This window comes from Grampus griseus, assembly GCF_964374135.1.
Source record: "Grampus griseus genome assembly, chromosome: 11".
Classification (NCBI taxonomy): Eukaryota; Metazoa; Chordata; class Mammalia; order Artiodactyla; family Delphinidae; genus Grampus; species Grampus griseus.
The window spans coordinates 84,600,876-84,623,751 of NC_139005.1; the positions used below are offsets into that span (position 1 = coordinate 84,600,876).

Consider the following 22,876-nt stretch of genomic DNA (forward strand, 5'->3'; position numbering starts at 1 on the left):
AACTGGGCATGCGCGAGTGTCCGCCCAGTGACCTTTCGAACTTGCGGAGGCCTGTAGCCTAGTTACACCTGCGCAGAATGTCAATTACCACCCCTTTTCCAATCAGTTTCCCCACGCTCCCCACGCCTCAGACAGTCCTGCTTCTTTGTTAGTTGTTCCGTAGATGCCCCGGAGCCGCTTGCCTTCGCGGAGGTGGATTTGAAGTTTGTTCTCCAGTTTCTTCGTTTGGTTGCCTTGTGAGTAAGCCCCCTCTTCGCTGCAAACCTCAGCGTTAGCGTTTTTTGGCTTGCTGTGCAGCGAGCAAGTCGAACCTGGTTCGGTAACGATTTCTCATGCTGAAAGTTTTCAGGGATGTAGTATTGTTTTCCCTTTTCTAAGTTTTTACTTCCCAAGGCACCATCTTCATTTGGAAAAATTCTACGAGTTCTTGGATTTGTTGAACCTACGTGAAGCAACTTTTTCAATTTTCTAGACAGCTGCTCAAGAGAGACCAACAGGTAGCTGCTGTTCTGAGCTCTCTTTCTTCCTTAGTCTAGCAAAAATTGCAGGGAGAATGAAAAATAAATCTTGACCAGAAAACTCACCTTAGATATCAATTTCTGGCCTTTTTTATTCCCCTGCAAAGCAAAAGATACAATTGATTCCCCAGTAAGCAGTTAGGTTTGTTCTACTTCAGAAACATAAGCTTTGACCCGTTGGCCGTCTCACAAGGTCCAGAAATATCTTGTTTAAGATCCAAAGCAGTTCCTGGAGATGATGCTTCGGCATCAACCAGTGGCTTCACACTGCCTGGGTTCAAGTCCCCGCTCCACCACTTACTAGCCTTGTGACCTTGGACAAGTGAGTAAACCTCTGTCTGCCTCTGTCTCATACTGCAAAATGGGGATAGTATATGATACTAACACCTCTGTCCTAGGCTTGCGGTGAAGACTGAGTTAAAAGTTTAGAATGTCTGGCATGTGTGAAAGGTATGTGTGTGTTTGTGATGGTGATGATGAGGACGCTAATGTTGCTGATGGCGAGGATGGTGGTTCTCCCTCCTTGGAATGCTGGTCAGGGCACACGTGAAATGCTTTATTAGTCCAAGTGACCAAGGACTAAGGTCTCGGTAGCTGGCATGATGTAGAGAAAGGACCACTGACAACTCAGGATGCTATAGCCATAGGGAATGCACAACAGTATTACCCAGGAAGCGTCCCAGCCCCTCTTTTGCCTTTTCCAATATGGGAAAAGTCTCCACATTCCAATCAGGAAATTAATCCTCTCACCCAAGAGGAAACTCTCACCTCTCATGTTGTCACCGCTGAAGACAGATCGCGGGGGCAAAGGAGGTGAGTACTAGTCAAGGGGGGCATAAGGAGGAAGCAATGAGAGAGCAGGAGGGCAGCCCTGGGCAGGAGAAAGCCATTCCCAGGTCTTAAGTGCAGCGTAGTAGGGGATACTGGAGAGGACAAACTACCTGTGTAGTATTGTTGATTTAAAATCCTCGTCTGGCTTCAGCGGTGCCTTGGCGGAGCGGACGGGCCATCCCGTCAGAGATACGTGTAACACGCCGTCTTACTGTGACCTAGGAAAGTCTGCCGAGGATGTCTTCAGCAAAGGATATGGGTTTAGCATGGTCAAAATAGATCTATGTAGTGGAGTGGAATTTTCTACTTCTGGTCATGCTTACACTGTTACAGGGAAAGCATTAGGCAACCTAGAAACCAAATACAAGATTTGTAAGTATGGGCTGACCTTCACCCCAAAGTAGAACACAGACAATACTTTGGGGCAGAAATCTCTTTGGAGAATAAATTGAAACTCAACTCAAGTTCATTAAACTCAAGGCATAAGTTCAACTCAAGGGTTGAAACTGACACTCGATACCATATTTGTCCCGAACACAGGAAAGAAGAGTGGGAAATTGAAGGCCTCCTATAAACAGGATTGTTTCAGTCTTGGCAATAATGTTGATATAGATTTTTCTGGACAAACCATCTATGGCTGGGCTGTGTTGGCCTTTGAAGGTTGGCTTGCTGGCTATCAGATGAGTTTAGACACAGCCAAATCGAAACTGTCACAGAATAATTTCACCCTGGGTTACAGGGCCGCAGACTACCAGCTGCATACTCACATGAACGATGGCATTGAATTTGGAGGGTGGATCTCCCAGAAGGTGAACAAGAAGATTGAAACATCAATAAACCTCGTGTGGACGGCAGGCAGGAACAACACACGTTTCGGCATCGCTGCTAAGTACAAGCTGGATTGTAGAACTTCTCTATCTGCTAAAGTAAATAATGCCAGCCTGATTGGACTGGGTTGTACTCAGGCCCTTCAACCAGGAGTGAAACTGACCCTGTCAGCTCTCATCCATGGAAAGAACTTCAGTGCAGGAGGACACAAGGTCGGGCTGGGATTTGAACTAGAAGCTTAATGTGGTTTTGAATAAAGTATCAGCTTTGTCCCTGGAGGTGGTAAGAAATGAACCCACTATGTTTTGGCCTTAAAATTCTTCTGTGAAATTTCAAAAGTGTGAACTTTTTATTCTTCCAAAGAACTGTAATCCTCCCCACACTGAAGCCCAGATATCAAGTCCATCCTAAGGGAGGTGCTTGAAGGCATGCCCGGAAGTTGTCATGTTCGTGCCACATTTCAGTTCAGTCCCGCAGTGTTATTTTCAGTGTGTTGCTCGGCGACGGTGTAGTGTCATGTTACAAAGGAGATGACCTGACCCTCCAGTTGTCCACACGTCCTGCACCACTTTTTCATGACCTTGTAATATATTGGTCTCTGTGCGATAGTGGAATCTTTGGTTTTGCATCAGAGTAAAATAAACCCAACACATTTGGGAAAAAAAAAAATCCTTGTCTGAAAACAACTTTGAATGGTTAAGAGACAAACTATAACAATCAGCAAAAAGGAATATGGACCGCAGTAGAGAAAATGACATGCCACCCCGTGAGGGACACACAGATCAGCAGAACTGCGTCAACCCGGGACAGAGGAAATCCAGAGCTACCTCACAGCTACACTGGGCTAAGGGTGTAGATTTGTGTAGCTGTTGTCTGTGACATTAGCATATTCTAATAATAATATTAAGAATGGTTGAGCACCCACTATGTGCTAGGCACCATTTTAAGCACTTGTTCATTGCAGGGAGGCGGTGGTAGGGATTTGAAATAACTTGAAGAACCTCTGTTCATAGCAATCAAATGAGCCTCACAGAAATAAAACTATTCAATTCCTAAACAAATCCACGTATTTAGAAATGTTTCTAATGCAACTAGTAGATAAAGTCTATGAACAGGTCCTGAACTGCGGAATCCCCACGGCCCCTGGCAAGCAAACTTCTACATCCTGGTAATTTAAAAATGCAACATTCAACCTGCTAAAATCTAGGATAGTATTTCCCTAGTATTGCAAGAGCAATAGAACATAGATCTGGAGGTGCTAAGGTTAGTTTGCAAAGAGAAAACATCCCTTGGTCTAAAAGTTCTGGAAAATACTGCCTTAAGCAAAGTTGAACTGTTTTTGTTTGGTTTTGTTACCTTATGTTTTACTGAGGGATGTCTCAGAACCTTTAATGAGCTAACCAGCATGGTCAATCCCTAAGAAAGGGATGGCAGAGGCAGGGTCTTCCAAATTATCTGATAGAATTCTTCCCCAGCACCCCCTGCAGCATCTTCCACAACTATTTAGGAAATGCAAGTATGGTTCATTCTCCCCCCTCCAGGAATCTAACCCATTCCAAGACCCAGACACTTATCCATGTTCTTCAGAGAGAAAACAATCAGAAAAAAAGCTTCCAATTTCTCTCCTTCACGTATTAGTTAAGGTAACACAGCTGCTATAACAGATTAACCTCAATCTCATTGACTTCACACAATAAAATGTTTTCCTTAAGCAGCAGTCATCCATGCAAGTGGAATCACCTAGGAAGCTTTGAAAAATACGATTTCTGTGCCCCACCCCCAGACGTACTGATCTGATTGTTCTGAAGTAGGGTAGACATTGGAAAAAAAAAAAAATTAAGCTTCTCCAAAATTCTAAATGAGGTTGAAATCCACCGAACCATGGGATTGTAAGGACTTCCTCATCTGGCGTCTTCTCATTCAGACCTTTGGGTTAGCCTCTGAAGGGCTCATCTGTACCAGAATTTTCTTGGATTATTGATCAATATAATGTAATGTTATTTCAAAAATCCAGAGAGAAAGATTTTGCAGAGTAAGGATTATTTAACCAAAGCTAGTCTCTAACTGCCAGTCTCCCAATCGACTCAGTGTCATGAGATGTACCCTCATAAGCCTGTCTTGTTGATTAGCACAGAAGTTATCCTTTGTGTTACTCGGCCTGACAGTTTTCTATCATGTCAATGAGATCGGAGCACCACCTGCTATTTATTCATTAGCTATTGTTTTAAGCAGTAGAGGGTAGTGGTTAACAGTACTGGATCTAGCGTCACCCAGTTTGAAAACTGGATCCTCACTTACTAGCTGTGTGACCTTGGAAAAGTTGTTGCCTAACCTCTCTGCCTCAGTTGCCACATCTATAAAATGGGGAGAACAATCCTATTTCACCAAGAATTATGAGGATTAAATAGTTAATCCATGGAGAAGTCTAACATAGTGAGAAGCACATAGTAAGTTTTCAACAAATGTTGGCTATTGTTATTTTTCTTACTTTCAAATGCAGGTCTCTGCTCTAAGCTGCTGGGGACACAGAAGATGAAGGCTAGCCCCTCTCTGCAAGGAATTCACAACTGGGCACAGGAGACAGACATATAAACCAGAGAATTATGATGGATATGACTGGGCTTTTGTAGAATGATGCGCAAAATGCTGGGAAGGTCTCCAAGATGATATTGGAGGAGCAGGACAGGAAGCCTTCTTGGAAGAGATGCCATTAGATCCGGGCCTCCAAGGGTAAGATGAGATCTGTAGACTCAGTTATTTGTTACTGAAGTGACCTGGAATAGGGGAGAGGATGGGTCAAAAACCCAACCAATGGCATCTGCAAAGAGACATTTCTTTGTGGTAGAGTTTGCCACCATCCTCGTCCAAGTCAAGGACCCGGCCTTCTGCAACATCCCCTCCATGCCTGGAACTGTGCCCATTTATGGGCATCCCTGCTTAAACTGCCTGATGGCAAGCTCAGACCTTTGCATTCAGGGGGAGAGGCCTGCAGTTTTCCATGGTATGGCTGCGTGAATGTTGGCAGGGCCTGGGGCCAGAAGTAGGCAGGACCAGAGGCGGATGGGCAGGGCAGTAGGAGGCAGGAGCCTTTTCTTGGGAGTTTCATAAGGCAGCAAAAATTCTGACCCCTGTCTCTGCCTGAGTGCCTCGAGGATATCCTGTCACTGAGCCAGACGTGTATACAGTTGAGAGTGGCCGATTTCACCACGACCCCTAGATTGGCCATTTTTCCTGTCTAGAGGCAGTTCTCACAGATCATCTGTTTCAATCCAGGAAAAGGAGAGGAAGAGATTTAAAAGCAAACACTGAAATGAGAAAGAATTCACTGGGCGTTCATCAGACTAAGTTAATGTAGCTAAATAGTCCTGACAGGTGCCTGACGTGGAGAAGAAGCAAATATTTCCTCACCATGCTACAAATTTTAATACTTCTTTTTCTTGGATTGGCGGCACAAACTCTCTGTTCCCTGCCTGAGACTGCAGAGCAGGTAAGATGAAACTTGCGTTTTTTTAAATGTGTTTACGTTCACGATTGTGTACATAAACTTTTTTGCTTTCCTACGTTGTGCTAGGTAAATGGTACTATCTGGACTTCACAAAATAGAAAGCTTGTGGAGAATAGGATTCTAATGGGGATCTGTCCGAAGGGGTGCGAACCCAGTTCTATTCCTGCGTTAAAATGCCATTGTTGGGATCTCTGATTTAAGTGCTAACATCCCTCTATCTATTGTGGATTTTGCTATCCTTTTTGTCAGTCTGCTTTACTGAATACCTCCCATTGCATCATTCTGAATGTAGAAAATAACAATGGCTGTAGAGAGCTGAGTAGAGAGGAGCTCTGGGGAATTCCAGGTTGGCTGATAACTGATGGAGAAACACAGTGTCACCAAATGTGCCGGGAATCCATCCATCTACCTACCGCGAGTTGAGCAGAAGTACCCAGGGCAGTCGAATGGCCAGTCCTCGTGAATGACGCCAGCACTCCTGCCTGCCCAGCAGGCTCGCGTGAGCTGTCATCCTATAGCAGGTTCAATACCAGTTCTGCAGCAAGTCCAGGCTAAAGGAGGGTATGGGAGGGACTCTCCTGGCAGTCCAGTGGTTAGGACTCCATGCTTCCACAGCAGGGGGCATGGGTTCAATCCCTGGGTGGGGAACTAAGATCCTGCATGCTGCACAGACAAAACTAAAAGTAAATAAAGCGGAGGTATGTGAGAGGCAATCTGAGTGATTTATTTAAAATGTATTTCACGAGATAGGATTTCTGCTCTATTAATAATAAAACATAACCATGATTCTGCATCTGTGCCAGGCAATTAGTTTTACATACATATACACTCTTCTTTCATATTCCTTTCCATTATGGTTTATCACAAGATACTGAGCATAGGTCTCTGTGCCGTACAGTAGGACCTTGTGATTTATCCATTCTCCATAGAATAGTTTGCATCTGCCAACCCCAGGCTCCCAGTCCATCCCTCCCCTATCCCCCCACCCCCTTCGCAACCACGATTCTGTTCCCTGTATCTGTGAATCTGTTTTGTGCCAGACACATTTTTATCAACACCAGTTTTACTCCAGTTGGCTATACTCTGATGAGGTTTTTCACTGAAACATTGGAAGATGGCATAAGGGTTAAGTGCTCCAGCTATGAGGTTAGATAGGGGCACGTTTGAACTGGGGCTTCTCTTTGTTTAACAGCTATTTGAGGACCAGTCACTGCTCCATGGCTTACTAGCTGTTGAACCCTGAGCATGTTACTTGGTCCCTCTAAGCCTCAGTTTCTCCCCATCATTGCTCCACAGACAGCAGTCATTATCATCCACGTCACCACCATCATCATCATTGTGGAGTGCTTGCTTTAGTATACAAGTCAGGCCTTGACTGATTTTAAAGCTGAGTTTACTTTTTAGACGGGACTGTGTGAGAGAGAGAATGAGCCTTTCCATTGGAAAAGGACAGTCTGAAGATCGAGGGGTTCCTTGAAGAGAGAGTATACTGGCTTACTAAGAAAAGAGAAAGTACTGTCACCCCATAAACTTGTCCAAATGGGAAACCCTAATGTAAAGAAAATCCTACTTAAAAGAAGTGTAGGTATGCCCTAACCATTAAAGGGAATCAATTCAAACAATATCTAAGAGCGGCTTTTATTATTTCACAAAGAACATTCTAGTGTTGTTTTGGTTCATAATGATCACCAAATGAAAGCTGCCAGTAAAAACAGATTTTGTTTTCTATAAACCACTGTACAGTATGGGGAAGAGCAATGACTGATCAAGGAATCATAAGGCCACTAACTGACAGTGTGACCTTGGGCAAGTCACTGGACCTACCCCCACCTCAGTTTTCTCCCCACTAAAATGAGGATGATGATACCTCCCCTACTTGTCTTTAGGGTGGTCAAGATCAAATAAGATGATGCCTTTGGAAGTGTGCATAACCATATATTGCCCTGTAAATGTAAGCTTTCTTCTTAGGCAGCCTTTACGTATTTCAATGAACTTAGAAGTAGTTATTTTCCCACCACCCGTAACCTAATGCTGGGCCCAGGGGATAAGCTGTGGGATGACAAAGAAATAGGAGAAGTGGTCCTCTCCAGCAAGGGGTTTTTAAGTGGAGAGAAAGACAACAGAATGTGCTCCACTGTCCAGCCATAGGGAGAAGTTGAGAAAAGGAAGAGAAATGAGTGTGGTTTTGTGGACGTGGTGTTACACAGGGTGTTGAGGTGTGGATAGCCAAGGGGAGGGGAAAGAACACTCCGATGAGGAGAGGCAACAAGCCAAACACAGGTAAGAACAGAAATGTCACAGGAACAAGCATTTATGGCCTATGATATTCTAGATACTGGACTAGGTGATTTGCGCGTGTTATATCACTCAGGTCTCAGTAACCTGCAGGGTGGTTATTCGTATCCCCCCTTTACAGATGATGGCAAAAAGTAAGGAATTCATTCAAGACTGTATGCTTAGCAACATACAAAAGTTGATTCTAAACTTAGGTCTTCTGAGCCTCAAGTTCAGTGTCTCTTCATCCTACAAAGCTGCTGCTTCTTAAGCTTGATGGGGAGATGAAGGAAACTTGAGAAAGAGGATCATATCCATGAAGGATCAGCAACAGGATCGCGCACAAGGGATCCTGAAGACGAGGCCAAAGTGTATCTGTGTCATTCATTTTAACAGTGAATTCTCTGCCACCTGATGTTGCCAAGTGATTATTTCTAGTGTGTCTGTGATTTCCCACAAGTCATTCATTCAGATGTCCATTGACAGACGAATGGACCAAGAAGATGTGGCACATATATACAATGGAATATTACTCAGCCCTAAAAAGAAACGAAATTGAGCTATTTGTAATGAGGTGGGTGGACCTAGGGTCTGTCATACAGGGTGAAGTAAGTAAGAAAGAGAAAAACAAATACGACATGCTAATGCATATATATGGAATCTAAAAAAAAAAAGGGGGGGCACTGATGAACCTAGCTGCAGGGCAGGAATTAAAGTTGTAGACATAGAGAATGGACTTGAGGACACGGGGTGGGAGGGGGAAACTGGGGCGAAGTGAGAGTAGCATCAACATATATACACTACCGAATGTAAAGTAGTTAGCTAGTGGGAAGCAGCCGCATAGCACAGGGAGATCAGCTCCGTGCTTTGCGATGATCTAGAGGGGTGGGACAGGGAGGGTGGGAGGGAGACGCAAGAGGGAGGGGATGTGGGGACATATGTATGCATATGGCTGACTCACTTTGTTGTACAACAGAAACTAACACAGTATTGTGAAGCAATTAACTCCAATAAAGATCTATTAAAAAAAAAGTCAAATATTTACTAAGCACTACTATGTGCTAGACGCTGCTCTAGGTGCTTAAGGTACAGCAGAGAACAAGACAGGAAAAGATCTCTGCTCTTACGTAACCCACGTTCTAGCTGGATTATCATCAAAAGATTGCAAACATCTTTGGAGCAGGAACTGTATGCTTCACAGCATTTAGCACCCAAACTAGACTATTCCTATGGAATCAATGCTGAAAGAATATTCTTGAGACCTATTGATCTGTGATCAATTGATCTTGAATAACCTGCTTACAATTTCCCATTTGAAAAGTGTACCCTGCCGTATACTTCCGGTTTCGCATTTGGATATGTGTAAATAGCGACATTGCTCTCCTTTGCTAGACTCCAGACTTGAGATCAGTTATGGCAAGTGGGTGGTATAAGCAGCACCTTCCCTTGCCCACAGCCGTGGTAGACATTGCTTGTTGATTCCAACACTCCTTGCAGATAAGAGGGAAAGACCCACCAGTCATTACCAATCAACCTCCTTGCCATCCCTGTCGTTTCATTTACATGAAGCTAATGGAGAAGATTGGTCAACCCAGGCTCTGCTAATGGGACTTGATTTTTTTTGTAATGTTTTCACAGGCAAAAAGATGTGATAAGAAGTCTCGCCTTACAATTAGGACTGAGTGCCGATCCTGCTCATTCAACTTTGGAATGAAATGCCCAGATGGTTACACCAAGATTACCAATGGCACCATAGGGATCCGAGATTGCAGGTACCCATTATGAGAAAATATGTGTGCTGGAGTCTTGGAACTCAAAGGATTGTGAATCCAGATTGAAACCTCCCAATTCAAAAACTACGAAGCGGGCTTCCCTGGTGGGGCAGTGCTTGAGAGTCCGCCTGCCGATGTAGGGGATACGGGTTCGTGCCGTAGTCCAGGAGGATCCCACATGCCGCGGAGCGGCTGGGCCCGTGAGCCATGGCCACTGAGCCTGCGCGTCCGGAGCCTGTGCTCCGCAACGGGAGAGGTCACAACAGTGAGAGGCCCGCGTACCGGGAAAAAAAAAAAAAAAACTACGAAGCATTTCCATGATTTTCTCTTACTCTAAGGTTATATTGAACCCAAACTTAAGTAACTTACAACTATGACTTTGAGTCTAAAAAATATATTACAATTCATGTTTTCATACAAAATTGCACCAAAATATTCTGCCTTCATCTTGCCCTTCTTTATTTTGAAAATCTGGGGTTTGTTTCCTTTGGAAAAGGTTCTAGTCAGAACATGTTAAAAGCCTTGGGTCTGATAGTCATCTTACAAACTAGCTATGCACCCTGATACTAATTAGAACCCAAAGAAGGGAGACAAAGGAATTACAGCTTTCTTGCATTGTATGTGAGTGTAGCATTTTTGAAGCCCTCTTATGATTCAAAGCTCTCATAATTCAAGGTTAATCCTTGCAAAGGATGACAAGCAGTTCTGCCTGCCAGCTCGTGGATGCAGCCATGCAGCTCAAATGCAAACACAAATTTTAATTTACTCAGTCTACTAATTCAAAAATTAGTACTCAATGAGTTTGTTTTTAATTCAGGGGTGAAGAATTAGAAGAATTTTGTGTAAAATGAAACCATTAACACTGTGAGATCACACTGTTTTAAATTCACATTTGCTTAATGCGACTGTGCTATAGCCTAAAACCCCAAGTCATCATTTTTAATAGACGTTTCCCAACATTACCTGGCCTGGAATTAGCAAGCATACACAGCAGTTAACCACTTAGTTACCAAAGTGGGCATACATTTGTAACCAGATCCCCTGAGAAAGTACATCAGAAAGCTTTGGGGTTCAAGGTTAAAATTATATGGGGACTTTACTGAGAACTCTTTATACTGATTTTTTATTTTCACGGCCAAAGTGCGTATTTGGTTGTGTATCCCACCCCACCTTCCCCCCACTTCCCACACACACAGCAGATAAGATTATTGCATTCAGGCTGTCTGTTTTAGAATTGAGAACTTTGATCTGTCATTCAGCTATGCTGAAACAAACCCAAGGCTGGTGTTTTTATATAAATTTTTTAAATTGTAGTTGAACTCCAATGTTGTGTTAGTTTCAGGTGTACAGCAAAGTGATTCAATTATAAATATACATATATATATTCTTTTTCATATTCTTTTCCCTTATAGTTTATTACAAGATACTGAATACAGTTCCCTGTGTTATACAGTAGGTCCTTATTATTTATCTATTTTATATATAGTAGTGTGTATCTGTTAATCCCAAACTCCTAATTTATCCTCCCCCCTCCCACTTTCCCCTTTGGTAACCATAGGTTTGTTTTCTATGCCAGGACTTGTTCTTGAGGGGACAGTTTGGTTCTCTCTTGGGCTCCCCCTGTCCCTTTCTTTGTGAAGAGATGTCCCTGCCAATATGCTCAACCTTTCAAAGAAATCATCAACTCTATCTCCAACTCGACTGCCCATAAAGCCAGTAGCTCTTTGGTGAATCAGCTACATTCCAGGGACTGGTTTAGGAGCACAACCTTGAACTCACCATCACACTATTCTTAACAGCCCCATAGTAAGAAATGATATTCATGGCTCTAGATATACTGAAGTCAAGTCCTAGAATAAGTCATCCATACAGAGATCCCTGTAAATAGACAAGCATTTAACCTCTGTAGACTAGCTATTCCAGAACTGTTCCTCAGCTGGTGGTACAAAAACGGTTCTAAGGAACTCACGATTATAGCAAGAAAACCGTGGCAAATTTTGCTCACTACATTACAACACCTCTCACAGAAATTTTCTATCTATGGTATATGCAAAACATGTGCAAATCCTGAATGGTCAGTTTATTTTAAATCCCCAGGTACTGTGCATCACAAAACTCTTGATCTTTCCCTTCTTGCATTGGCTGCTAGGACACTCAGTGACAAGTCTGAAGCCCACCTCTAGTATGTGCCTAGAACCTAGCATCATTTCTTTCATCTACTAACCTCACTTCTAACATTTTAGATATCTCACCCTTACTTTCATCCTTCCCTGATTTTTTCACGTTTCTTACAATTAAGGATGAATCATGATCATGCTTTATTTTACCTAGGAAGCAAAATGTGCTCAATCTACATATTTTAAAATACACGCAAGTATAAAGGCCTAAATAAAAATCTATGGAAATCTCGCTGCCCAGAGTTCACTGTGTTGCCCTAATTATGGGTTAATGTCCTCTCTTTACCCTCCAAGGTACACCTTTGAGGTCAGAACATACTCGCTGTCTCTCCCTGGATGCCGCCATATCTGTAGGAAGGACTATCTCCAGCCTCAGTGCTGTCCAGGCCACTGGGGCCCAGACTGCATGGGTAAGTGTCACAACACTTTCCTTTGATGGTATTTGGTTCTCAATGTCTCGTTTTACAGAAAATCAAGAGGAAGGAAGCCTGATAAAAGAGAATGTTAGCATCTTTTTCTAGAAATTTCCATTTCCGTCTATATGTAGAAAATCTTTCTAGCCCTGTCAGCTTTTATATCGATATCTGCTTTCCTCCATTTAGAGATCTCTCTTTAAGACAATTCCTTTACAAGTCAGAAAAGGGGACAATTGAAAGGATATCCATTTCTATAAAAAAGATTATTGACCATAGAGAGGAAGTAAGACTGCTGGGCTATTATAACCTCAATACAATTTTCTTTAAGAAAATATTTGATTACAGTACCTCAAAGACTGTAGTTATTGTTTAGCAACCAAGATAATCATTAACTCTTCTAAAACTTTGTCTTAGGATGCAATATCAAACTCTGTAATGGTCAGGTTCCATTGTAAGAAAAACCACTAATCAAACCTGAGTCAATGGTATAGTTAGACTCCTCTGGTCAAGCATAGCATCTGTCAGCTGAAATTGAACTTCTATCCTGATTAAAGATGTTAACACTCAAGTAGTGACTAAGTCCCTGATATGACGTGCAAATTACGTGAGATCCCTTTTGGGGCAGGAGTGATAGTAAAAATCAGGCGTTTTAATCATGAATTTACCATTTGTTTTCCATCTTCTAAGATGTAATGAAAACATCTCCTTAAGGATCTAAATACTTAAAGGGAGAGATTACTTCTCTTTTGCTTTGTTTTTCTCGTTGAAATAACATAAGCAAATTGTACACAGCTTGTAAAGTTTAGAAAGGTTTAAAGAAAGAAAAAATAGTGACCTGTATTCTGCCGCACATAGAAAACTATAAGTAGTTTGGCTTATTTCCTTGGTGTTTTTCTTTTTCCATATGGCTTCTAAATAGTTGAGCCCACATTATATGCATAATGTTTCCTCCTATTTTCTTAACTAATGATTAAATGAATAATAGTATCCATTTACTCCATATTGCTGACATTAGATAATAGAGAAGTAGTTGGCCTATATAATCATTTCATTCTTAAAGCTAAACTTTAAGTTAGACTTTTTTATCCCCATTTTTCCTATGAGGAATCTGATTTAAAGATGATCTCTGTCTCCTTCGGGCTGGTAAGTGAAGCAAGTTCAAGTTCAGGGCTTCCTGGCACCAAAGCCTGCTCTCTTTCTACTCTGTCCCACTGCCTGGAGCAGAACTTGTCTTAAAAAAAGAAAAAGAGAGAGGTAGAGTCCCCAACGTGTTTCTAATTTCTCTTTTGTTCTGTATTTTGTATTTTATTTTTTCCCATTTTTTAATTTTTTTATTATTTTTTATATAAATTTTTTTATTTTTATTTATTTATTATTTTTGGCTGTGTTGGGTCTTCGTTGCTGTGCGTGGGCTTTCTCTAGTCGCAGCGAGCGGGGGCTAGTCTTCGTTGCGGTGTGCGGGCTTCTCGTCGCGGTGGCTTCTCTTGTTGCAGAACACAGGCTCTAGAGTGCGTGGGCTTCAGTAGATGTGGCGCTTGGGCTCAGTAGTTGTGGCTCGTGGGCTCTAGAGCACAGGCTCCGTAGTTGTGGCACATGGGCTTAGTTGCTCCGCAGCATGTGGGATCTTCCCAGACCAGGGCTCAAACCTGTGTCCCCTGCACTGGCAGGTGGATTCTTAACTACTGCGCCACCCGGGAGGCCCCCCATTTTTTTAAATTGAGGTATAGCTGCTGTACAATATTATATGTTACAGGTATACAATATAGTGATTCACAATCTTTAAAGGTTACACTCCACTTAGAGTTATAAAATACTGGCTATGTTCCCTGTGTTGTACAATAATTGTAACTTATTTTATACCTAATAGTTTGTACCTCTGAATCTGCTACCCCAGTATTGCCCCTCCCCCCTTTCTTTTCCCCCACTGGTAACCACTAGTTTATTCTCTATATCTGTGAGGTTGCTTATATTCACTAGTTTGTTGTATTTTTTAGACTCCACATATAAGTGATATCTTACAGTATTTGTTTTTCTCTGTCTGACTTATTTTGCTGAGCATAATACCCTCCAAGTTCATCCATGTTGTTGCAAATGGCAAAATTTCATTCTTTTTTTATGGCTGAGTCATATTCCATTGTGTGTGTGTGTGTGTGTGTGTGTGTGTGTGTGTGTGTATATACACCTCATCTTCTTTATGCAGTCGTCTGTTGACGGATACTTAGATTGCTTTCATATCTTGGTAATTGTAAATAATGCTGCTATGAATATTGGGGTGCATGTCTTTTTCGAATTAGTGTTTTTGTTTTTCCCAGACATATACCCAGGAGTGGAGTTGCTGGATCATATGGTAGTTCTGTTTTTATTTTTTTTGAGGAACCTCCATACAGTTTTCCACAGGGGCTACACAAATTTACATCCCCACCAACAGTGTACGAAGGTTTCCTTTTCACCACATCCTCGCCAACATTTGTTATCTGTGTTTTTTTGGTGATAGCCGTTCTGGCAGGTGTGAGGTGACATCTCATTGTGGTTTTGATTTGCATTTCCCTGATGATGAGCGATGTTGAGCATTGCAGTTTCTCTTTCGATTGGTAGGTCCCTTCAGCCTTCCCAGTCAATGTCTGGATTATGCTCCTTACCCTGGAAAGGTCAAGGTTTTGGGGTTTAGGATACCCTGGCCCTTCTGTGTTAACCACTCTGCTCTGTTTCACCCCAGCACACGGGCACTTTATGTTTCAAAGCATTTGTCACATCAGAATCAAGCGATTAACCCAGAGTTCACGAACTTTTTTAGCATCAGATAGGGTCATGGTCACATCCAGTTCATATAGTCATCAGAATAAAATTGAATTTTTTATTTGCTTTTCTCTTTCTAACCCATGGAAACTAATGTGATCTTAAGTTAATTAGACACACCGTAGACAAGAAAAGGCTTTGTCTAAGATGCAGTAATGAAAGTGAGCACATCCAGCGTAGTGAATGACAGAATGACTTGCTGCTTCTCCAAGTCTCCTGAGCTGTCAAATGCGGGTAAAAAGTCCTACTCTACAAAACTCTAGGAGGGATTTTAAAACCTCAATATAGAGGAAAGTACTTAGCGGAGTCTATAACATAAAGAAGGCACTCTGTAGACATTTTATGAATAAATGAATGAGCGAATCACAATCAAAACAGACCTCTGATCATGAGAGGCGAATAAAGTGACTCCCTTTCCCTGAGCCCTTCTTAAACAGTGGGTTACTCGAAAAAATAGGCGCAGCCAACAGGATTCAGGATCTTCAGTGGGTTTCATGCATCGCTCTGGGCTATGCAAAAATTGTGCACTACTCACCCCTACAGTCAAAGGAGTCTGCAGGGTTCCTTGAATGTTCAGGTCTTTCCTTGTGATAGGTCTCGAGGCCAGAGAAGCAAAACGCGAAAACCAAGGCTGTCCTCTCATTGGGGCAAAAGGGCACTTCCCTTTATCTTCATCTCCCAAACATACTAAATGTCTCAAAAGACTTCCTTCCTTTGGCTCAGGAAAGAGATCAATGCTCTACTCTGCCACGTATTTCACGTCTCCCACTCTGTGGTGATGACAAGTGAGATCTTGGCTATCGCTGTACATTTCTGCAAGGATAAGCCCATTTTGGAGCTGCTGACGTATGTTCATCTTTCTTTTTGAGGAAGCACAAGCTCTGGAATAGCCTTCTTTCCAAGTCAAGGGCAGAACCCACTTCCTTTCTGATGCACTGACAAAGACATTCACACTTAACACCTCTGGGTTATTTATTTTTATTTTTTTTTCTTTCCAGTACGCGGGCCTCTCACTGTTGTGGCCTCTCCCGTTGCGGAGCACAGGCTCCGGACGCCCAGGCCCAGCGGCCATGGCTCACGGGCCCAGCCGCTCCGCGGCATGTGGGATCTTCCCGGACCGGGGAATGAACCCGCGTCCCCTGAATCGGCAGGCGGACTCTCAACCACTGCGCCACCAGGGAAGCCCTGGGTTACTTTTTAAATTATTTTAATAGTACCTTATTCAAAACCAGAAAACTCGACGATCAATTCCGAAAACTTAGAAAACAAAGAGAAGCACAATGAAAAAAATTAGTTATCTTCTAAAGTTAGGAATAAGGCATGAATTCTCACCTGAGGAAAAAATATGTCATCCTGATGTAAGGAAGGTGTTTCTACTCAGGTTTAACTTGCTTTTCCCTCATTGAAACTTCTACAGCTTTGTCAGATCTGCATATGGGAGTCTCATATGTGTGTTATTAGCAGAGAAACATATTTTTAAGCTTGAAACTTAAATCACATTTGAACAACCAATATTCTGTTTCAGAGGAAATACTTTTTTAAAATTTGAACATCCCAGTTCTTTATTATCCCATGGTGAACGGTAACAGATCTGTGCAAAAACTCAGAGTAATGGAAAAAGAATGTGGGCAGAGGGTTACACAGAAACTTGATTTTGGCCAAAACAGTCTGATTATTTCAGAGGAAAATGGTCTTGATGCTCTGTGAGGCCAGTGTCATCAAATTATGCACATTTATTTTTTTTCATCATGTTATTTGCATTTCCAGACCTCTTTTTCTTTCCTCTTGTATGTTCCCTGCCGTTCACTGCCTGGGTTGCAGAAAATGGACTACGTGGATTTGAAACCAGTCGGTGAGGCATAAATAATGCTGAGTTCACGTGAGGAACCTATTTTCACAACAGTTTCCCAGGCAGACAGTTCCAACCAGAGCTATCAATGGAATATTTACCATTTTTAAAAACCAGGACATAGTCTCTGCCTAGCACTGTGCACCAGGCTTTGAAACAAAGGTGGTGACACTAGTAGCCACTTCTGGAGTTCCTGGGAGATAAAGTTACAGGGAGGTCCCTGGCCTCTTCCTGGCCAGGAAGTTCATTATCTGCCTTTAAAGGAACAGAACAGCTGATGATTTGCTGACAGCTTGTCAGGGGTAAGCCTCCTGCGTGAGCAAAGTCACGATGCAAGAGACCCCCAGAGTAGCAGTGACCAAAGGGAAATGTGATAATTATTGAAAACAGCCTTATCAGCCGCTTGAGCCCTCCACCAGGCCTTAGAAATGTGCCCTTCGAACAGATTCTGGAAGAGCTCTTTCAAGTGTGGTTGCTGAGAATGTCAGTTTTTACCATCTTTTTTTGCCTGATGGGGACCTGAGGTGATAGAAAGTGATTTGAGAAGCAGGAAAGAAATGTACACTTTTACTTTAAACTTTTTATTTTAAACCCGAACAAGTTGTTTTCATAAATTGTTAAAGCATTCAGTTTAGGACAACACATGAAGGACTCTGTATACTCTCACATTCCTGCTGTCTTTTTTCCAAAGTTCCTTCCGGGCTTGGCCAACTCATAAACGTCGAGCATTTCTTGAGCCCCTACTGCTTGCTGCACATAATCACCTATATGACAAGCCCAGTCCGTAACCCCAAGGAGCTCACAGACTGATGAGGGAGAGGGACACAAAAGCAGATGAGGAGAAACAGTCACACTTGAGGGTCCAGGTGAGGACTCTGGGACTTTGAGGGGGTTTGCAGCTTGCCCAACGAGAGCCAGCTAATAAGTGCAGAGCAGGGTAGGAAACAAGGGCCGTCTCACTGCAGAGCCCCAGCTCCAACCTGTCCCTGTCTCCTTACCCAAACACCTGGGTGTGTGGCCAAGTCAGCTGCTGGGAAGGCAGCCCTCCCGCCATGAGCCTGCTCCTGGCAAACTTGCTTCCATTAGCTGGGTGCCTGTCCCTGCATGGAGTTGATTCCATGACACCCGAGTTCCCCCTAGTTCCAATCTAGCCCTGAGGGGCAGTGTGGTTTTATAGTAAGATTGTAGACCCTGAAGTCAGATTGCCCGGCTTCCACTCTCAGCTTTACCACATTCTCCTTCTGGGACCTTGCAAGTTACTTCCCCTCCCCGCCCAGTTGCCAGATTTAGCAAATAACAATGAAGGATACCCAGTTAAATCAATTGCAGATAAGCAACAAATATGCCTACAGTATTGGGGACATGCTTATTCTAAACATTTATTCATTGTTTATCTGCAATTGAAATTTCACTGGCATCCTATATTTTATCTGGTAAACCAATCTCTCAGTCTCGGTTTTCTCACGTGTCAAATGGAGATGGTGTTGCTGATACGACTACCTCCAAAGGCGGTGCTGAGGACTGAGTGAACTCGTACGTGTAAAGAACGTAGGATGCGCCTGGCAGGTGGTAGGCATTCAGAATATGCCACTTACTGTTTCTGTCTTTTGTGGTTCTCAGGTCACTGGCTGGCCTCTTGACTTCAGGAGGTGTGTCTTGGATTGGTTTTTTATTCTAAGGTACTGATCTTATGTAGCCTGGCTTAGTGTTAAGGACTCAGAATCTTGAGTCAGGCCTGATCACAATGGTAGTTCCAACCGTCACCAACCCTGTGATCTTGGGAAAGTTCCTCTGCTCTCTGAGCCTCAGTTTCCTTATCTATAACCTGGGGAGGAGGACGGGAATGGTAGCTTCCCGTACGGTTGTTGTCAGAAGGAGACCGTGCATGCAAACTGCTTAGAAATAGTAAATGCTCAACAAATCCTCTCCGTCTATTATTGAGCTGATAACTATCTCCCTGCTCAGTTTGGTAAGGACATTTCTGTGCATCTCATTTTTTATGTAGCTTATGATCCCTTGGGTTTATTACTTTTCTTTGCACCATTGTCTGCCTTTCCGTGGACCCCGTGGGTCACCCTGATGCCTCAGGTCAAAGCAAAGGCCTACCCCTTCAGGAACGTGGGGACAGTAGGGGCTTAGTCCGCTCGAGCTGCTATAACAGAATACCATAACAACAGACATGTATTTCTCATAGTTCTGAGGACTGGGAAGTCCAAGATCAAGGTGCCAGCAGGTCCAGTTCCTGTTGCGGGCCCTCCTCCTGGCTTGTCGACAGTTGCCTTCTCTCTATGTCCTCAAGTGGCAGAGAGAGAGCTCTGCTCCCTCTTTTTCTCATAAGAGCTCTAGTCCCATCACGGGGTCCCCACCCTCATGATCTCGTTTAAACCTAATGACGTCCCAAAGGCCTCCCCTCCAAATGTCATCACACTGGACGTCAGGGCATTAGCATACGGATTTGGGGGGCATAGATATTCAGTCCATAGCAGTAAGCATTCACTTTGCCCTTTAGCCTGCTGACTCACAAGCCACTGGCAGAGAGCCCTGGCCAGAACGAGGAACACGCTGCAGAGAAAGCCTCCCATCCCCTGCAGCATATGTGATGTTAAGGCTGAGGAAAGCCCCAGGAGACAGCAAATTCACAACCGGCAGACACCCAATGGGCCCTGAGTGGAGAAGGCTGCTCATTTCAGAGAAGGAGGCATTGGGGCACCTCTCGAGAAATAAGCCCGAAGCCCAGAGGCTGCCTCATCAGCCCCTGCCTGCCCACAGCGAGAGGCAGGCAGGCCCCTTTCTGTCCCAGCTAAACCTTCACTTTCTTGTGAATAAACAGAGAAGACGTTGCCAGCTTTGAAGATGATTCTAGGCACTTAATGAATGTTGAATTCATTAATTAAACGAATGGCTTGTAAAACACTTGAGCCATTTAAAATAATTATATATATAAATATATAATTTATATATAATTATATATAGTTATAATTATATAAAATAATTATCCATACAGAGAAGCACAATTACAAGCCTTTAAAGTCAGACAGGGCTGAATGGGAATCGTTATCTCTGAGCCCAATGGCCCTGTGTGACCTATCTATGCCGCAGTGTCCTCATACGTAAAATGGTGAAAATAACCACTTCACAGGGCGAAGATTAATAGTTCACAGTTGTGGAGATTAAATATACTGAGATAATAAGTGTAATGTTCTTGGCATTCCACCCAGGGTCTAGATTGCTAACAATAACAATAATAATAACAAACAAGGACAGGACAGAAAGGAAAAACAAGTCATACTGGTCTTTCTGAGACCAACATCTGGCCCAATGGTTTGCTAAATGGTTATTTGGACCTGAAGAAATACTTCCAGTACATTGATTTTCTTATAACCACACTAAAGTATTCAAATGAAAAGATTTAGAGATTGAAGGTAGGAAATTGTATAACTTACCACGTGTTTAAAACCAGCCGTTTCTGATTCTAGTGTCCTAGTGTGTTTTCCTTTCCAGTGAGTATAATCTACGGAAATGGACACCCCTGAGGTCTACATAGAAGTAAAGTTTAATTATTTATAGGGACATTGACCACCTTTTCCAAATCTATCATTGAAGCACACAATCTGCTAATGGATTTTTTTCATTTATTCTTAAGTCATAATTTACATACAAGGAAATTCACGCTTTTTGGTGGACAGTTATATGAGCTTTGACAACCCTAAACAGTTGTGTAACAAGCACCACAATTAAGATAGAGAACAGTTAGGTCATCCCCCAAAATTCCCTTTGTGGTCAAGTCCTCCCCCAACTCCCCACCCCTGGCAAATACTCATCTGTTTTCTGTGCCTATCATTATGCCTTTGTGTCCTGTAATCAGACTCCTACAGTACGGACCTTTGTGAATCTGGCTTCTCTCCCATAGCATAATGCATCTGAGATTCTCCATGTTGGTACATGTATCAGCAGATCATTCCTTTACAGTGTTTCATGGTCCACCATTATGTGGTTCTACCCAGTTTATCTATTCACCAGCTGAAAGACATTTGGGTTTCCAATTTGGTGCAAGAGTAAAGCTGCTATGGACATTCATGTACAGGTTTTAATGTGAACATACGTTTTCATTTCACTTGAGTAAATACTTAGAAGTGAGAGTCTTGGATTGTATAGTGAATGTACTTTAACTTTATAAGAACTGCCAAGATGTTTTCCAAAGTGTGTGCATCATTTTTTCATTCCTACCAACGTATGAAAGTTCCAGTTGTTCGGTATCCTTGGTAGTACTTGGTATAATCAGATTTATTTTTTAATTTCACCCATTCTGATAGGTGTATGGTAGCATTTTATTGCAGCTCATTTTAATTTGCATGGCTCATGTGCTTATTTGCTATTCATACATCATTCAGGTTGTTTTCTTACAACTGAGTTTTGAGAGTTCTTTAAGTATTTGAGATTCAAGTCCTTTATTTGATATGTGATTTGTAAATATTTTCTCAAAGTCTGTGGCTTGTCTTTTCACTCTCTAAAGAGTGCCTTTTGAAGAGCAAAACATTCTTAATTTTAGTGAGGTCAAATATTTCCATTTTTCTTTTCTAGACGTTGCCTTTTGTATCACATCTAGAAATCTTTGCCTAATCTAATGTCACAAAGCCTTTCTTCTATATTTTCTTCTAGAAGCTTTACAGTTTTAGGCATTACGTTTAGGTCTACCATCCATTTTAAGTTAACTGTAATATGTGACTCATGGTCTGAATCAGGTTCATTTCTTTACATATAGATATCCAGTAATTCCAGCATCATTTCTTGAAAAAGCTATGCTCTCTCCATTGAATTGCCTTTGGACCATTGTAGACAATCAACTGACCATCAATGCGTGCGGTCTCTTTCTGGACTCTCTATTCTGTTCCATTGATCGATATGTCTATCCCTTCACCTTACCACACTGTCTTGATTACTATAGCTTTACAGTAAGTCTTGAAATTAAGTAGTATAAGTCTTCCAACCTGGTCATTTTCAAAATTATCTTGGTTACTCTAATTCTTTTACTTTTCCATATAAAGTTTAGCATCAGTTTATCAATTTCTACCCACAAAATTCTGCTAGGATTTTAACTGGAATTACAGTAAATCTATAGACCAGTTTAGGGACCACATAAAATATTGACTCTTTTCATCTATAACCACAGTATATCCCCATTCACTTAGGACTTCTTTTATTTTTTGTCAGTGTTTGCTAGATTTCAACTTATAGGTTTTGCACAATTGTTGTAATATTCCCACCTAAGCTCTTCATGGCTTTGGTATTATGTTTAATTATATATTTTTATTCCAGTCACCAGCTGTTCCCTGTTAGTTTATAGAAATGTAATTGATTTTTGTATGCTGACCTTGTATCCTGAGAACTTATAAATTCATGTATTAGTTCTAATGAATTTTTGGAGATTCTTTTGAATTTTCTGTGTAGAAAATCATGTCTGAGAATCAAGACAGTTTTTATTTCTTCCTTTCCAATCTGTATCCATTTTGAGTCTTTTTTCTTACCTTTTTGCACTGACCATGATGTATTATCTGTTTTGTATATTGTTGGATTCAGTGGGCAAAATTTTGTTTTAGAATTTTTTGATTTTTAATTGTTGTTTTAGATTTTTAAAGAATTTTACATCTATGCTGCTTAGGGATGTTGGTCTGTAGTTTTCTTCTCTTATAATGTATTTGTCAGGTTTTAGAATCAGTAAAAATGCTCTCCATATAGAAGGAGCTGGGAAGTGTTCTCTCTTCTTCAGTTTCCTAGTTTTTATATAATTGATATAATTTCTTCCTTAAGTGTGAGGTAGTATTCACCAGTGAAGCCATCTGGCATGAAGTTTTCTTTGTGGGGAGGAGTTTAACTTCAAATTCAATTTCTTAAATAAATACAAGGATATTC

The 22,876-nt window shown here is 42.0% G+C and overlaps 1 protein-coding gene and 1 pseudogene across 2 annotated transcripts in view; both read left to right on the forward strand.

The window, feature by feature from the left end:
- The first annotated feature begins 1,615 nt into the window (after nucleotides 1–1,615).
- On the forward strand, nucleotides 1,616–2,430 carry LOC309830072 (non-selective voltage-gated ion channel VDAC3-like; annotated as a pseudogene). The gene has a single exon. The product of its transcript is annotated as a non-selective voltage-gated ion channel VDAC3-like (transcript).
- Nucleotides 2,431–5,602: 3,172 nt separating this feature from the next.
- Nucleotides 5,603–22,876, forward strand: part of STAB2 (stabilin 2) — a 158,314-nt gene continuing 141,040 nt past the window's right edge. Inside the window, exons 1-3 of the mRNA XM_082666494.1 lie at nucleotides 5,603–5,664; nucleotides 9,595–9,728; nucleotides 12,200–12,315. Coding sequence (XP_082522620.1) covers nucleotides 9,667–9,728; nucleotides 12,200–12,315 — 178 coding nt within the window. The 5' untranslated portion in view covers nucleotides 5,603–5,664; nucleotides 9,595–9,666. The remainder of the gene's footprint in view (nucleotides 5,665–9,594; nucleotides 9,729–12,199; nucleotides 12,316–22,876) is intronic.